Source organism: Channa argus, chromosome 13 (genome assembly GCF_033026475.1).
Source record: "Channa argus isolate prfri chromosome 13, Channa argus male v1.0, whole genome shotgun sequence".
Taxonomy (NCBI): domain Eukaryota; kingdom Metazoa; phylum Chordata; class Actinopteri; order Anabantiformes; family Channidae; genus Channa; species Channa argus.
Window position 1 is genome coordinate 8,058,664 of NC_090209.1, and position 17,098 is coordinate 8,075,761.

A 17,098-nucleotide genomic window follows, 5' to 3' on the forward strand; every position below is an offset into this window, starting at 1 on the left:
GCCAGTTAATGTCTATAATTACTATCATTAGTGAAGTTGCTAAGAATTACTGGAAGTTCGTTTTCTCACCTCACGGCCTTCACATGGAAACTATAAGTATTAGTGTTTCAGCAACAAAAAGGTGAATAATTAGTTTAATTAATATTTAGTTGTTATTTTTGCAATTTATCCAATCACTAAACCAAACTCCACAATAAGGAATATGTTATGTTTCTATTGATAGTCACAACATAAAAGCATTTTTGCGGTAATTACACAGCAGATCTATTCAGTTGGAGCACAAACTTTAACATATTTGCATTAAACAATGTAACTAAATCACATGCACATAATCTACTACGTCGTTTGCAGAATGTATTAAAAACCTCCAGGTCTTTCATGCTTGATCATGTTCCTGAGTTGTTGACGTTTCAAATTCACTGGGAGTATGGCAATGCAAAAGTTACCAGCACAACATAAAGAAATTCTTCTGTGATATTTACAATACGTGTGTTACGCTGGGCTTTAAGGAATAACGATTGGCATTTCTCTCTAACAATCAATCAAAATTATTTTTAAAAATATATTTATTTATTTATTTATTTATATTTTAAATGTAAAAAAAATCACAGGTTGCAGTGGAATAATACAGTCATATCTGTGTATTAATTACGTGGCACAAATAAGATTTGTCTGGTTAATAATCCAACTCTGCACCAAAGTTGGTCTATTCAAATCCGCATTTCTCATTAAAATGAATAAGTGTAAACACGGGGAAAAAGGTTATCATACAATATTATAAGTGCCGTCCACATGTTACCCCAAATGTTTGCTATTTTTGGTTTCTCCGCTGGACCGGAGAGCTGGGATGACCCGGGTAGAGGGCGGGGCCTCTGGGGGTCAAAGTTGAAGGCATTTTGTCTTTTGTGCCAAGCAGAAGAGTGGAGTCCGATCAAACAGCGGTGTCTCTTCCCTCTTCCCCGGATCCTTTTAAAACTCCCTCCCGAACCTCTCCCCTTCTACCCTTGCCACCCTACCCACCCCCTGAACACACTTCAAGGGACGGTTCGGGTAAGACTTTCAGAAATATTTCCTTTTTTTCCGCCTCTTTGGGAGTGAAGGACAGGGATAACTCAGTGCGCTCTTTAGGCCGCGGAATCAGACTATTTCCTAGAATCCACGATGCTAATGCTAGCGCCGCTGGACGGAGAATCCACGAAATAAATTTTTCTTGATGGGTGATCCGGAGTTAGTTGCGAGCTGTTGTGTTTTTAATGCATTTCGTAGAGGGTCCTAAAAAACATTGCATGGGATAAGTCATTTGGGAATTTAGGAAGTTACGGCCGAAATGCTACGGCGCTAATATTAGCTAACTTAGCTTTGCTTGCGTGACTTGGTGTGATGGTCCTTCCAAAATAGGAAATGTGATGTTAATGTTATCCTTTAAGGCTCATGTTGTTCCTCTCGATATAAACCTTTACTCGACACAAATCGACTTCCACCGTAAAATGAAGCGTTAGTAGCTCACATTTCGGTCGTAAAAATACAGCGAGCGGCTACGTCGCCACAGCCGTTCGTTCCCAGGAAATAGACATTGCCACAGGGAGACAGAGGGTCATTGTGCTAACGTGAATGAGTGGACTCGTGCCAGTTTAATGTGAATTACTGGGCTGAAACGTCTTCATTCTTTCGAAGTGACTAACGTTATTAAACTACAATAAAAGTCTACAAGATGTTTACTGCTTGCATCACCAGATTGAGCTGCACCCATAGTAGCTTCTTAGTAAACAAGGCTTCCCTCTTAGATTTCCTCATAGTTTCCATGAACTCTATCTGTCTCTGATGGCCACATTTTTCACTCTGTTTCAGACATTCAGCCAGTGACCAAAGACTCATCGTGTTGGCCAGGTTAGTCACTGGATTCAGCTGCAAAAATGGACTCAAGTCTGGTTGAAGGAGGACTTAATGTCACCTTAACCATCAGGCTACTCATGCATGGGAAGGTGAGTGTGACTGCTTGCTTTGTTTTATAATAGGATTAAAGCCTGAGTCTCACGTAAAACCATGCAATTGTTCCCTGTTATAATCAGCCAATGTGCAATGAAAACAATTAAATTTTCTCTGCTGGCGACCAAGAACAATGCTTCACTAACTACCATATGTGTTCTGTTCTGTAGGAGGTAGGAAGCATTATTGGCAAGGTACGTTTGTATTTACTTCAAGAACGATGTTATCTGCGTCTTGTTCCTCGGTGTGTTTTGTAAACATTGTGCACTTGGGCATTTTTTACAGAAAGGGGAGTCGGTTAAGAAAATGAGAGAGGAGGTAAGATCGTTTTATTTTCTTAGCATGTGAGCAACAACAAGAACTGTGTTGACGTTGACTCATGTTTCTTATGATAACTCTGCAACTGATTTGGTAGTTCCTGTTTTGCTTTTCCGGCCTGTGCAGAGTGGTGCTCGTATCAACATCTCAGAGGGGAACTGTCCGGAGAGGATTGTAACCCTCGCAGGACCCACCACCTCCATTTTCAAGGCCTTCTCCATGATCATCGAGAAGCTGGAAGAGGTTAGAGTTGCTTGCCACATACATGAAACACTTTGAGCAAATAGAATTGAAACTTTTAACGTTTTCTTAGATTTGTTGTATTGTCGCTTCCTTTCAGGATATCAGCACCTCAATGACTAACAGTACGGCGACCAGCAAACCACCAGTCACCATGCGTCTCGTTGTGCCTGCTAGCCAGTGTGGCTCACTTATCGGCAAGGGTGGCTGCAAGATCAAGGAAATCAGAGAGGTTTGTCATCATGTTTGGTTCTTTTTATGTAATGTTTGAACAACTTATCCCTGATGCCATCAAACACTGTATCTTTGCAGTCAGCAGGAGCTCAGGTACAAGTAGCAGGGGACATGTTGCCCAACTCAACAGAGCGTGCCATCACTGTTGCAGGGACCCCACAGTCCATTATTGAGTGTGTCAAGCAAATCTGTGTCGTCATGCTTGAGGTACAGTTGCTGTTGATTGTGCTTTTACACTTTTGCAATGGGCAAAATTAAATGTATTCTGTTACTTAAAAAAATCAATGATGGACATTCATGTCTTCTTAGTCACCACCAAAGGGAGTCACCATCCCGTACAGACCCAAACCCTCAGGCTCTCCTGTCATCTTTGCAGGTGGTCAGGTAAACAACAAAAGCATCTGTCAGTGTTTGTTCCTTTTTGGTTGTCAGTGGTAGTTTTTGACCCTCCTAGTGTGCTTTCTGTAGTATGCCTGGCTTTGGTCTTGTAGCACACCAAGGACAAAGGACTGATAGATACTGAAGTGCACAGTGTGCGACATTGCCACACCCTCCTAAGTGCTGTTGTCTCCTTGCAGGCATATGCTGTCCAAGGGCAGCACGCCATTCCACAGCCTGATGTAAGTGAAGGGCCCTCTGTAAGTGATCCAATATATTTGCAACTTCGGTCCTGGGATGCCATGCCACCTTATTTCATCCCCCACCCCCCCAAACCACCACTGCTTGTCACACATTAAATTGATAAATTGACATGCTAACCTTTTTAAACTAAATCATGTTCCATGTCATTTTCTCTCATCATCATTATATCCACTAAGTCCATAAATGAAACAAATTTACAGCTTTAAATTGTTACAGTTTTTCTTAGCTCACATTTCCTGTGTTTGTTTGCTTTCTATGCCTTTGCCTCTGTTTCAACAGCTCACCAAACTACACCAGCTGGCAATGCAGCAGAGCCCCTTCCCCATTGCACATAGCAACCAGGGCTTCCAGGGTAGGTGAACGAGCTGAAAGAGGCATTTGCTGTAGATTTGTAATAATCCACTTAGTCTGGGTTTTCTTTGTATTTTTTTCTAGCTGGAATGGATGCCTCTGCACAAACTGGCTCTCATGAATTGACCATTCCAAACGATGTAAGTTACTTTTATGTTCATTGTTTACTCAGTGTTATTAGCAGAGAGTCATGATGCCTTGTTCGTTTCATCAATGGACTTGTGAAGGTGCTCATGTGTTCTTTTCGTTTCTTGTTTTTCCTCAGCTCATTGGCTGCATCATTGGCCGACAGGGTGCAAAGATCAATGAGATCCGTCAGATGTCAGGGGCTCAGATCAAGATTGCAAACCCTGTGGAGGGTTCAACTGACAGACAGGTCACCATCACTGGCTCCCATGCCAGTATCAGTCTGGCTGAGTACCTGATAAATGCCCGGTAAGAAAAAGCTAGTAGCTAGAGCAGCAAGTTAACGAGAAGAAAACAACAGGACAGGATTGTCCGGGACAGTCTACATGTTTGCCTTGTCTACAGTGCAGGTTGTCAGAGAAATTGTTTGAAGTTTAAGCCTTTAAGATCAATAACAAACTCTTGAGTCATCAATGTACATATTATTATTATTATTATTATTATTATTATTATTATTATTATTATTATTATTATTATTAATATGTTTTTGGTGTGTGTAGTAGCGTATGACTGCAAAATATTTTTGCTTTATGCCTGTTTTTTCTCTTTCTAGCACTGGTTAAATTTAGGATTTATTGTTTAATTAAAGAAAGATTGACCATATGAGCAAGACAATGCAAATATTTCTCAAGAATGTGACTTAGTAATAAAAATAAGGGTAAAATAAAGACTTAATATAAACAAAGTTAAAGAAATCTGTACTCAATACTTTAATCTCTAATTTTATTAAATTAAATAAAAGACATAACAGTAAAATTAAAGAAAGAAGCTGCCGCATACTACTATATAGGCTAATTGGTCCACTCCAGTTGCTGTTCCTCTGCAGCTGGTTCATCTAGGTTTTCACACAAACAATTTCACGAAGTTAGACCAGCAACAGCTGAAAGACATAGTGAATGACACCTGGCTTTGCAGCTGTTTGCAGCTCTCTCTTCCTAATGGAGTTGGGCTCAAAAAGAGCCCCGCTAGCCCCCAGAGGACATTTCAGAAAGGCCTACCTTTGTGCAAATATCCTAACTCCACAACATTAGCTCCCATTTCAAATTGTGGTTCTGAGTTAAGACTAATAAGCTTCGCATCACTTTGCTCCCTCTCATCATGTGTTCTATTCTTATATAGAATTGAGAACATGATGTATTGTATTCATGTGTGTATGTGTATCGATAACTTGCCATATCCAATAATGGACGTGTCTCAATTAGTGTTTGGGGCCTGAAGTTACATAGTAAAATAGCAGTTAAATTGGAACTAGTGAAGTTATTAAATTAATTGTAGAACTTTAACTAATTGTATGTAGGATCTACATTGTGTCTTGCAACTGTGATTGTTTCAGATAACATTTCTGTTGTCTTCTTTTCTTTTTTTCGATAATTATGGACATTTTTGGGAATATCACGAGTGAAACTTTTTAATCTATATTTTTGCTGTTTTTCAGGCTGTCTTCTGAAGCTACTGGACTTGCAGCCAACTGACATGGAGGATCTTCATCAGCACCTAATGTAACCCCTCCCCCGACTTTTTACCAAGAGGTCCCTTATTGAACTTAATGCAAAAACCAACTACTCTAAACTCACTGTTTTCTCCTCTGCTTTGGTTAGACACCTATTCAGTTGTAATTACACTATTATCACAATATTGGTATTTTATTTATTTATTATGTTTTTAAATTCCCTTTGCATATAGTTATTAAAGACTTCTGTTGTATCTTATTTTCTGTCATTATTTTGCTGTATATCTGTACGAACTTCTTGATATAGGTAAAATGTTTTAGAAAAATCTGAAAAGGCATAAATAATGTTTTTTTTTATGTCAGATTTTTCTTAGAAAATGTAAAAATGAAGAAAAAAATACACAATAACATTATAGATGGACTGTTCTCTTCCTTCCTTTTAAATATTTATTTATTTTTATTTAATACACAGCTCATTGTAAGAGTAGAGTTCATTGATATTTGTCATCTTCTGTTTGAAGCTGTACTTCCTAAATGAGGCATTGTGGTTTAACGGGTTTCAGTGGGTGTAAATGATCTCTAGTTGAAGATGTATCCAGGAACAACCTTTTTGTCAGATGGTAATTTCTCCTAAGTGCGGATTCAAAGGAGAATTTTAAGCTACATTATCTTTCACTTCTAATTTTCTGAAATATTGTTTTGTGTCATTCCTGTGTTTCCATCAGTTTTATTTCTTGATCAGGACTTTTTGACATTTGTTGTGTATCAGATTCTGATAAGGGTGGGTGGGACTTGGTGAGCAGGAGTGGGCCTGAATGAGAGGAAAATATTTTCTTTTCTCTGAAATTACTAAGACCATAGTAATGATAATGACGATTATAATAACCTTGAAATGTTTGTTTTAAATAGAGAAAATATTTTTTTTAACTGCGGGGTGGGGAATGCTGCAAGGGGCAAAACTACAAGACATATAGGTCTTTATAAGTATATAATGAGGTATTAAATTATGATTAACTAGAAGGAAAATTATAGAATTAACACTAGTTTCCTGCAATTCTTTTTTTGCCTGGGTCAGATTTTATTTTTTATTATTCTTTGCAGGATGAAGAAACTCACGTTTTTGTGCACGTTTTCAAACTATTGTAGATCTGGGTGCAATTAAATTGTTGAAGAAATGCAGAAATAAAAAAGATGTGAAATGCTTAAACAATTGTTGGTCACATTTACTACTTACCTTTTTGATACAAGCTGTAATAATTGACTTAGTTAAAATGTACTAATGTTTTACACAAAATGCCATTAATAGGCAGCTAATGACATTGGCATTGCCAGTTTGTAAAAGTAGGATGGCAAGTGTGACTTGTAGGGTTAATATTAAATTCCCTGACTTATGAGGCGAAGGGTCTCACTAATGTTGGTAAGCCATTAACAATCTACCATGTTTTTCATTTTTGTATCTGCTTTTAAATGTTAGGATGACATAAACAATGGGTCCTGAATTTAATAATTTGTAATATACCATTAGTCAGAAAGACCTACTATTAATAAAAAAGTGACTTGCAAATTTCTTATATTAGTGGTGCAAATATATTATTAATACAGAAGAATAGTTCTATTTAGAGAGATCGTTTTTAATAACCTATGGGAGTGAAAAGGTTAATTTATAAGTGAACAAATGATGGACCGGAATGGTTTGGGCATGCTTTAAGTCATTGGAAATATGAATTTATTACTCTTTCAGCTGTAGTCTATTGTTGCAGTAGGCCAGAAAATGTAGCTGTGACATATCTCCTCTGTTAAAACAAAACAACGAATTTCTTTTTTTAACCAATACATTATTTATTGTTGCTCATAATATTTTGCTTTCAATATAACTCCTATGTTACAGTACAATGTGCAATGCTGTATAAAAACAAAACATTTCTATTCAAACCCAAAGGATACTTACTGTTCTACTAGTAACCACAACAGAGAAGTGCTCTATTCATTATCTGGCTACTTCCGCAGCAATCTTAAAGGGTAAAAGGAACAGCTGAGGTTTTCATGAAGCCTATCAACACTGTGAGCTATAAGACACCTTCTGGTTCATGACTATAATGGGAACTCTGTTGATTTTACACAGTACTAGTTGACAGGTTATGGGAGGTTACTGCTGTATGATCATTTTTTACCTGTGGCTTGTGGTGCTGTTAAATTGTACTGCATTATGCTCATATTCAGCCCACCCTGTATACGTAAGTAAAGAGATAAATAACGGGATCTGTGTAGCACAGTACAGTTCACCAGCAGCATAAACTACAGCATCATGAAGGTAGGATTTACTGCAGGGACTCAGTATTACACTGCATTAATTGTGGCTAGAGTTACCTACTAAACTAGCAACTGCATGTATATACAATGGCAGAAATTAAGAGTAAACCCAAATGTCTACCATCTTATTGCAGATTTGATAAGATTAATAAAAACCTCAACCTCATGTCTTATGTGTATTTATAACTCAGCAGTAGGTGTTTAAAAAAATTGCTTACTGAGAACCCTACTTTTGCATCATGATCGACATCTTGGCGAGATTTTCATTCCATTTTGATTTTTTTTTTTTCAAGTGCTGACATTGATTAACAAAAATCAAAATAAATCAAGTAATACTTTCAGGATTAAAAAAGTGTAAACTTTCACAAAATATAAAACAGACACATTCAAACCATAAATTATAAACATGTAGTCATGCATTTGTTCACAGGGCTGCATACGTTTAGTCTTACATTTTATCTTACAAATAAAATAAAGTTAGATATTTCTCATGTGGTATGTAATGGATATTTACATTATTATTTATTAGTATTCGATGCATTAGTGTGTGGAGTATCATGAAGGATGCTCCCAGAGTGAAGGTTAGAGTGTTTAAAGGACTACAAGTGTGGTATCTTCTTGTGCGTGTGCGCATGTGGAAGGATTTTTGCTGAACTGGAGCAGTGGCTAAGGTTACCTTGGTAACTATTTTGCCAAAAAAAAATCCCTACTGAACTGAAATGACATTTATCTGATGTCACAAGCTGCCAAAATATTTGATGTCAGGTTATGACAAATGTCCTATGTAATCTGATGTAGGTTTGCCAGCCAACAAACTTATGAGACACCATAAGTCAACTTGTCATAGTCTGAAGGGTGTAGTGGGTGTGATCCCTCATAAAAACAGTAATGTACTGCACTGACAGATTGGTGTACGCCTGTGATGTTTGTTCACTGTAGAGTAGCAGGAGGTCTTTATTAGTGCCCAGTTATCTATGGAGGTCCTGTATGGGGCACCTGTGGAGGGCCTTGATAGGGGTGAGATGGTGGCACCCATGCTCCAGCACTGGGTGGACGACTGGGCTCTCCACTACCTGACTGATCCAGCTCAGCACTGTCGCAGTCAGAATCATCACACAGAGCCCGACTCTAAAGAAAAAGTGGGGAGCAGAAAACACTGTTAGACATGACTCCAAAAAGATCCTTTACTCAAGTAAAAGTACTCATTCTGTTGTAAAATATCCTCTCTGACATATAGATATTACACATACATCTATTATTGTATATAATATATAATATGCTGTGCAAGTGATAATTAAATGTTAAATATTGCAGAATTTCACTCTCTTTCTCTACTTGTTAATTGGGGCATAGATGACAGAGACACTAATCGGAAAGTGTAAAAAGTACATGCACCTTAAATACAGTTCTCAAGTAAATTTACTTAAATATTTTCCATGGCTGTTGCTTGTACGTCAGTTTTAAAAGATGACCCAACTGACACACGTGATCCTCTGTGGAGCTGCTTTACCTCATTAGGATTCTGCCCGGCGTCCAGCTGAGCTTTGCTTTGCCCCAGGGCTCCGTCTCTCTCCGACAGGCCATCCAAAGCCTGCGCGGGATCTGTGTTGTCCGCTGGGATCTCCGAGCCCTGAGAGAGGAGGTCGTCGCTGCGATCGTCCAACCTGTCGTCAGTGTTGGTGCTGACCACGTCAGGAGTACCACTGTGAGAGTGGTCAGTGGTGTGGCCCTCCTCACCGTCTGACACAGACAGGTTCTCTGAGCTGAAGGTAGACACCGACTGGCACTTGGTGATGCTGGTCGGCCGTCTGCACAGATTAAATGAAAGCATCAACAAAAACGGGTTTCAAAATCATTGAATTGGCAACGAGAAAGCATGACGCAAATTCAAATTTATTCTTAGTTCTGTGAATAAGTCAGCAACTTGTCAGAGAGGGAGGACGGCTTCAGGGAATTTTCCAGTGAAGAAGGACATCAAGTTACTCACCGTCTCCGTGGTAACTCAACCTCACTGTCAACTTCACCCTCCTCCTCTTCTGATGACACTCCACGCCTCTGTAGCCAGAAACAGGAGAAATTCACAAGTGAAAATGATCACACTGTTACCAGAGGAACACTGGGGAACATGAACACATTTCTTCACTCTACCTGTTTTCGTGTGATAGCTGCCCTGTACAGAATGGCTGAAGGTGTAAGGTGCTGACTCCCTATTCCCCCTGATGCCCCCCGAGGCAACCTCACAGCACTGGGTCCCTCCTCTTTTTCCTCCCCATCATGAGGCAGGCGTGGAGAGCCCAGAGATCCCCGTCCTGCTGCCGCACCCCTCCCGCATGGTGAGTCGGGGCTGCTGGAGAACGGGAAAGATGCAGCATCCTCGCTGGGAGTGTCACTGCGTGGAGGAGTTTCTGTGAGATCATCCAGACCGGCTGCCCCCACCTCTGACCCCCCTAAACCTGCAGAGGCACTGAGGCTTCCCCCTCTTTCTAGCCCACTCACCGAGGGCTCCCCTTTTCCCTGGCCCTCTGCCTCTAGCGTTGTGCAGATGAGGTCAGGGCTGGAGGAAGAAAGCTGCCTCTGCTGCTGCTCATGGCTGAGGCCCCGCAGAGCTGCAGAGGGCTCCAAGTGCTGCTTGGAGGTGTTAGTGGTAGAACTGTTTGCCTGGGCATTTGAGTCCCTATTAGGGGACGACTGATTTGCCTTAAGTCCAGCCAGGTCCCCACTGCTGCCCTTACCGGGCTTGCGATGACGGGTTTTTACCCTCCGGGACCGGTTGGGAGAAGTAGAGGTTCTGTTAGGGCAGGCTGGGATAGTAACTTGCATTACAGAGGAATCCATTTTGGGAATGATGACCTCAGACTTGAGGATGTCTGGCCTGAAAGAGTAGGAGGGATTAGTCAACAACTACAATCCACAAGCCTAATGAATATTTATTTACCCATTTCAATCTTTAACCAAATAGCCACTAAGGCAAGATCTCACACCTCTTTCCCGACGGCAGCTTCTGTGGAACATTTCTCTTCTTGATGAGCTTGTCCATGGAGTTGGAGGAGCTGCTTTGTCTGGAGCTGTGGTGTTTAAACAAACCCGGATACTTTTTATCTAAAGACTGCTCTCTCCTAGAAGAAGATAACAAACGGCACTGATGTGTAAGTGCATTGCAGCTCTTTAATTTAAAGAATATCAGCATTTTACAAAAATAAACCCCGTCTTCATTCATTTATTTGCACCTTTGCAACTCTTTCTCTTTGAGTTCCAGCTGCAGCATGACAGCACTGAGCTCCATGTAAAGGTTGTTAGCCCTCTCCAGTTTCCTCTCATAGTGCTCGCGGATGTCCAGAGCGTGCCTGAGAAGAAAAGAGGCTGCTGATGTCATTGTGCATCCGCATGAGAGAATCCAAATCCTCTACAACAGATGTGCACCCAGAGCATTTAGTATTTCATCCACAGGGGTGGACAAAAGAGTGACATCCCAGGATGGGACAGAGTCCCAGTGGCTTCATGTGTCTAAGCCAGTACAGTAAAACTACCTGGATTCTCTGGTTATTCTACATTAATATGGTTTTATGTGACCCTTTGACTTTGCATGAATCAGTGTGTAAGTGTACAAAATTTACCTGAGTTCCTCTCTGCGTCGGTTGATCAGCTCCTCATCGAGTCGGTGGAGACAAGTACCCTCAGATTTAATCTTCTCAAAGTGCTGTTTCACCTCTTCTCGCCATTCAGCCTGATGAGACAATATTTCTGTTAACCAGCTGCGTCTGGCCAAAGCTGACTTTGAAACTCGTTATCTTTCGTATAGCAGTTAATAATTGTGCTTGTGTCAGTGCAGATACATTTTTATATATTATATAAAAATGTATATTTAGTATGATTTGTGGATTGTTGTGGTGTATCTTCCTGTGTTCCTCTGTCATTCATTACTTAGATGGGAATCTGAGAAGCGACGGTACCTGAGACTTGAAGTATGTTTCCTGTGGGGTGGACAATACATCAGCTGATGCTATATCCAGATGAAGCAGGATCTGGCGGAAAGAAGGTCTATTCCTGGGCTTACAGTTCCTGCAAATCCAAGATCGGAAAGACAACTGTATAGATGCACTGCAAAATAAATAAAGTCCCCAAACCAAAGACTACCACCTGCCCATGAAACTACTCTTATCCCTTGTTTCTACTGGTCCCATCTGCTCATTTTCTACCTTTCTGATCCTCTCTTCCCTCCTTGCTTCACTTTTCTCATTTCAACTGTGCAGTTGCTCACCAGCATTGTCTGAGGAGGATCTTGAAGCCATCAGGGCAGCTCTCAGGAACGGGGAGCTGAAGGCTGTTGTTTCCCACACCCCAAATGATGGCAGATGAGTCCACATCTTTATAAGGGATCTCTCCAGTTAACATTTCCCATAGCACCACTCCGAAAGACCTTTAAGATAAATCAAGCTTTATGTATTCGAAAGGTCTATCGGGGGTTGAGATCACAACAAGACAGTTAAGTCATAGAAAGCAGTCATTGCACTTTACCCCCAGAGAAAAAAACAATGTCTTGATATCTACTGTAGTGTCATAAAGATAACTGTTAATAGCTTGTTTGTAAGCTAGAAGTTTGTAATCTAGAACAAAATGTTTATCACTCACCAGATGTCCACCTTTTCTGACACTGGCTCATTTCGAATCACTTCAGGAGCCATCCAGGCTACGGTTCCAGCAAATGACATCTTGGTGCTCTTGTCGCTGAGCTCCTTTGATGTGCCGAAGTCAGAGATCTTTACCAGGTCATCATGTGTAATCAGCATGCTGGAAAGGTGGAATTGCCCAGAATTTTAAATGGAAATAATCAGAAAATCTCTCATAAAATTGCAGATCGTATGTTGACTGAATTTCTCATTGAGGTAGCTGTGTTGACTCCTCAGCTTACTTGGGTGACTTGAGGTCTCTGTGGATGATTTTGTGGAGGTGCAGGTAGTTCATGCCACCTGCTATGCCCATGGACCAGTCGACCAAGAGGGATGGGGTTATTTTACGACCCGCCCTAAGCACCTCATACAGCTGGCCTTGGGCACAATATTCCATCAGGATACAGTAACAAGGAGCCTGGGTGCAGACGCCCCTATAGAAGGCAAGGCAATCAGACAACATAGAAAATAAAAGTATTACAAGTCTGATTTCTACACTTAAATGACTGATATGTTGAAGCATGACCATGTAACATATCTAGAGTTTCCTCACTTGAAAGTGATGATGTTGGGGTGCTTGAGTTTACGCAGGTGTTTGATCTCAGTCTCTTTGATGTCTCGCACTTTCTTTACAGCAACATCTTCTCCGTGAAACTTGCCTAGAAAAACCGCCCCCTGTGCCCCACTGCCTACCCACTGCAGATCAGAGATTTCCTCAAAAGGAACCTCCCAGGACTCTAAATGCAGACCAGAACAAAACTCCATGAGCAAACATGAAATCATGATGCATCACATAGAATTAACACAGGAATTTCAACGTTTCTTTTAAATAGCTTGCATTTTGTGTAATTACTTAAATTATACCCATCACAGCGCAAAGCCTTCAAATGTTAATGTATACTCCTGTCAGATTGGACAGGGAGGAGTCAGTGGGTTTGCTGAGCAAATGCTAGGTCCATGCCACACATTAGAATAGGCTGGCAGGACAAAATTACATCATACAAAGTGCCTGCCATGTTCAAACAAATGGTAAATTGACAACTTATCCACTAGACCATGTTATTTCTATCCAGTGATAAGAGAAAAACTGACAGACAAACAACAGTCTAATCTGTCTGTCATCCATCATACAGACACTACTTAAATGACTGTGAGAGCATGGTTACTAAAGAGAGACGAGCTGGACTGAATAAAAGAGACAGGCAGATCAGTTCTTCCTAAGGTTCACTTAAAGTGTTGTGATTTCCTTAGAGCACCAAGAGAGGAAGGGTCACATGATGCTTCACCTGCCGCCTGTGAAAACTTACTGTAGCTGATGATGTGAGTGAAAAACTCAGTTGCGCTATGATAATATGGCAGATTGGCAATCAGTCACTGACAATAGCAGAGTTCTAGCTATGGAAAAAAATTACATTTACTATTCTGAAGTATAAAAATGCACATGAGTGTTTCTCATTTCTGCTTTAAAACTTTTACTCTATTGCATTTAAAGGGAAAGATTTACTTCACTGTATTTATCTTACAGCTGAAGTTAATTTTCAGAGCTTTTCCATTAAATATGTATAAACAGTTCACAATACTGCATGTACATAAAAATACATTGTTAAATACTAAAATGGGGGTTCCCATCTTTTTTGGCCTTGTGTATGCAATGTGCAGCTGTGGCCCCTTGTCCTTACTTACATACTTCGGGATTGGTATGTCTGTACTACACTGCCTGTCTGTAAATAAAGTAGTAACTAACTGCTCCACCTCAACCAACTACAATCATACTTATGCAAAGATACAGGAGTAAAAAAACTACTATTGTAAAAAATGATGAGTGGGTCACAGGGTGCAAGTTTTCTTTGAGAGAAAAACTTTTACATCGATCCTTTATACTGCTAATAATCGTCTCTACTTTTATAGAAATAAGAATTTTGTGCAGTAATTTGAACGTGTTTTGCTGGTACCTTTACTTAAATGAGGGATCTGCACACTCTCTTCACCACTGCAGAGCTTTAGCTTTATCTATATAGTGCATCTTCGTGGTTTCAAATGCACTACAAAACTTTCATATATGAAATTTCATAAATGAAAATACGCTATGCAAACATAGCAGAGGGTCAGAGAGCATAGAGGTTAAACATTTTTGTTATCCTCACATACCTTCTTGGCTATGTTTATGTTCAGTGGAGTAGGCCTTTCCAATCATGGTCCAGACTGGTTTTAGGCACCCAAACAGTCCTTCCAAAAATCCTCCACTTCCTGACTGTAGCCGAATGTTCTCAGACTGGCTCCGAACAGCGCCAACCTCTGGACTGTGACCCGCTTCGGCCCCACCACCACACTGGCAGGCCTCATGTTCATGTAGTTTTAGCACACTGTTGTCAAAATGAGTTGAGGGTCCATCACTGGGAGTGGGGCTGTTACCACCTGGCGCCCCAGGTCCACCGGTGTCAATGGACAACACGTTACGGAGGACACACTGTGTGGGGGTCAGGTCCGTTTCAGGGGTGCAAGCAGGGGTGTCTCCATCAAGTCTTCGATAGGTGGGTTCTGAGATGGGGGTGCTGAAGCCTGACAGGGAAGGGGAAGGGGCACGGGGCTCATGGATACAGGTCCCACTCATCAGGGGTTTCCCCAACACAGCAGGTTAGGGTGGATGTAGGATGGGAAGGTGAGGAGTAAGTCTGAGGAAGATGTATGATAAGAAAAAACACGTTATGATGGTTTGGAAACTGCACTTTCAGCTCTATGTTTAATTGTTTTCAAGATTTAAAAAGAGAGAGCAGGTTAATTGCAGGAATTAACCCGTTGGTCTTTTAAGAAGTTCTTAGAGTTTGTGCTGACTTCATTCAAACGATGCAGAACATTACACAAAATCAAGTCCTGCTTAACTCATTCAGCCAATCTCCCAGTTTAACCACTTGGTCTCTTTATTCCCACGGCAAAATTCTGTGTGAATTATAGAGCAACGCCTCATCTCTGTGTCTACGAATCGGAAAACCAGGCGGACCAGTGGAGTGGAGATGGGCTTTGTGAATGAATCGATCAGAGGAGGTTGTAAAGTCCACAGCCTTGATTGCCACCTGTTCATCAGCTGTCTCTATGAGGTGTATTAGAGTGTGACAAGATCAGAGCCAAGCTACTCCGCTGCTCCAGTGTGTCGCTTGTCGTGCATCAAGTGGAGAGCATTGTCTGTACCTGAAGAATATGACGAATTGCATAACCACCTCAGTGTGGATGTGTACGTACGTCCGTGCGCGCCTGCGTGCGTGCATGTGTGTGTGAGAGAGAGAGAGGGAGGGAGGGAGAGAGATGGAGTGAGAGAGCACATGTACCCCGATTCACATATCCTACACCAGCTTCAAGTCCTGTACTGCACCAGTGCATGAGAGGAACCACGGCGACTGAGAAAAATGAGAGCGTAAAAAAAGGGCAATGAACAAGCACCGGGCCTGTGCGAAGTAGCAGTGTGTATTTTCGTGCGCACACACACATACACACACACACACACACGCAGGAAGATCAATCTTTAAATAACCGAGGATGTGATGATGACACTCAGCAGCATCACAGCCGACGTGCATGAATTGCAAGCCCGATGCCTACTATGGTCCATGCCAAGTGAAACTGCCGCAGCGTCTGTACATTTACTCAACGTTGGCATCAACACAAACATTTCGTAATGTGAGCTTTCTCGCTGCACAAATATGATTTTCTAGCATTCATCGACGGTGGCTCGTTTCTTGGCAGCATCCGTTCATTGGTGCAGTGCGAGCGGCATGAATGCTGCCGCACCAAACCTATAGGTCCTGAGATCCCTGATTTCTTATTCAATCAGCATTTAACCGGATAGTATGACATTCCCATACCTTTCTGCCTGGTTGATGTCGCGTTGTCAAGTGAAGGGGTGGGCTCGGCTTTCTATTTGTCGGTGATAATGAGCAAACCGTTGTTGTTCTTCGGTCCGGGTTGTCTCTTGTATTCGTAGTCTCTACATCCACGAGTTTCACGTTACTGGGATGGATCCCAGCGGGCAAATTGTCTTATCAATAACCGGGGACCCATGCAACGTGAGGCGCGCTGGGTTTTTGGGGGAGGGAGCTGTCTCCTTCCCAGTGCTGAATTGACGTCACGGAAATGCGATTTGCGCCGCAAGGAGGCGCTACATCCATTCTTTGCAAACCTTTAGACACACTAACACACACGCACACAAACACACGCAAAAACACACACACACAGAACAATCAGTTTTCCATCATCACATCCATCGTTTCCATTCGCAAAATGTGGCATTATGGGTGCATTTCATTCACTGATTTCTGTTCCTGTCTTGACACTCTAGATCCCTGTCAACTAGAAAGATTTTGGTGTCCCCCTGACCAATGTTCGTCTTCCTCTAGTTTCTTGTAGTTTGCTTAAACTGCAAATGTGTTGTTGTTTGCACCACCTACATACTTTGGGGTAGCTAATATTGCATTATTAGCTATTTATCTGATCCTGGGGAGGGCCCCTGCATCAAGACCTTAACTGTTTAAGTGTCCTCATGCTTGGCAAATGCTTTGGCTATTTTACATTAACATGACGCTTCGGTCATTCAGATTAGAATTTCATTATATTTCATTAAAATCTGCAAATTGGAGGTCAATGAACAAGCATATAAATGCTGTGCAAAAAACTATTTTATACTAAAAAGACAAAAATGTCTTGTGTTCATTTTGTCACATTT

At 41.2% G+C, this 17,098-nt stretch overlaps 2 protein-coding genes across 6 annotated transcripts; one reads left to right on the plus strand and one right to left on the minus strand.

Annotated features, from left to right (window-relative positions):
* Window positions 1–884: 884 nt before the first annotated feature.
* On the plus strand, window positions 885–6,617 carry LOC137139316 (poly(rC)-binding protein 2-like). 4 transcript variants are annotated; one of them, XM_067526372.1, is made up of 13 exons: window positions 885–1,050; window positions 1,849–1,982; window positions 2,157–2,180; window positions 2,272–2,304; window positions 2,431–2,547; window positions 2,618–2,776; window positions 2,857–2,985; window positions 3,088–3,162; window positions 3,357–3,416; window positions 3,700–3,772; window positions 3,856–3,911; window positions 4,037–4,206; window positions 5,393–6,617. In XM_067526372.1, the coding sequence occupies exons 2-13, from the start codon at window positions 1,914–1,916 to the stop codon at window positions 5,427–5,429; spliced, it is 1,002 nt and encodes a 333-aa protein (XP_067382473.1). In that variant the 5' UTR covers window positions 885–1,050; window positions 1,849–1,913; the 3' UTR covers window positions 5,430–6,617. The 4 variants fall into 4 exon arrangements, with proteins under 4 accessions (XP_067382473.1, XP_067382474.1, XP_067382475.1 ...); XM_067526373.1 differs by having other exon boundaries at window positions 886–1,050; window positions 3,357–3,398; XM_067526374.1 differs by having other exon boundaries at window positions 887–1,050; window positions 2,645–2,776.
* A 464-nt stretch (window positions 6,618–7,081) lies between these two features.
* map3k12 (mitogen-activated protein kinase kinase kinase 12) lies at window positions 7,082–16,495 on the minus strand. 2 transcript variants are annotated; one of them, XM_067526371.1, is made up of 14 exons: window positions 16,242–16,495; window positions 14,533–15,056; window positions 12,938–13,121; window positions 12,627–12,818; window positions 12,347–12,505; window positions 11,976–12,134; window positions 11,668–11,776; window positions 11,332–11,441; window positions 10,945–11,061; window positions 10,699–10,782; window positions 9,866–10,589; window positions 9,705–9,772; window positions 9,228–9,525; window positions 7,082–8,845 (listed from the first exon to the last, which is right to left on the minus strand). In XM_067526371.1, the coding sequence occupies exons 2-14, from the start codon at window positions 14,993–14,995 to the stop codon at window positions 8,690–8,692; spliced, it is 2,823 nt and encodes a 940-aa protein (XP_067382472.1). In that variant the 5' UTR covers window positions 14,996–15,056; window positions 16,242–16,495; the 3' UTR covers window positions 7,082–8,689. The 2 variants fall into 2 exon arrangements, with proteins under 2 accessions (XP_067382472.1, XP_067382471.1); XM_067526370.1 differs by having other exon boundaries at window positions 7,083–8,845; window positions 10,699–10,833.
* Window positions 16,496–17,098: the final 603 nt, after the last annotated feature.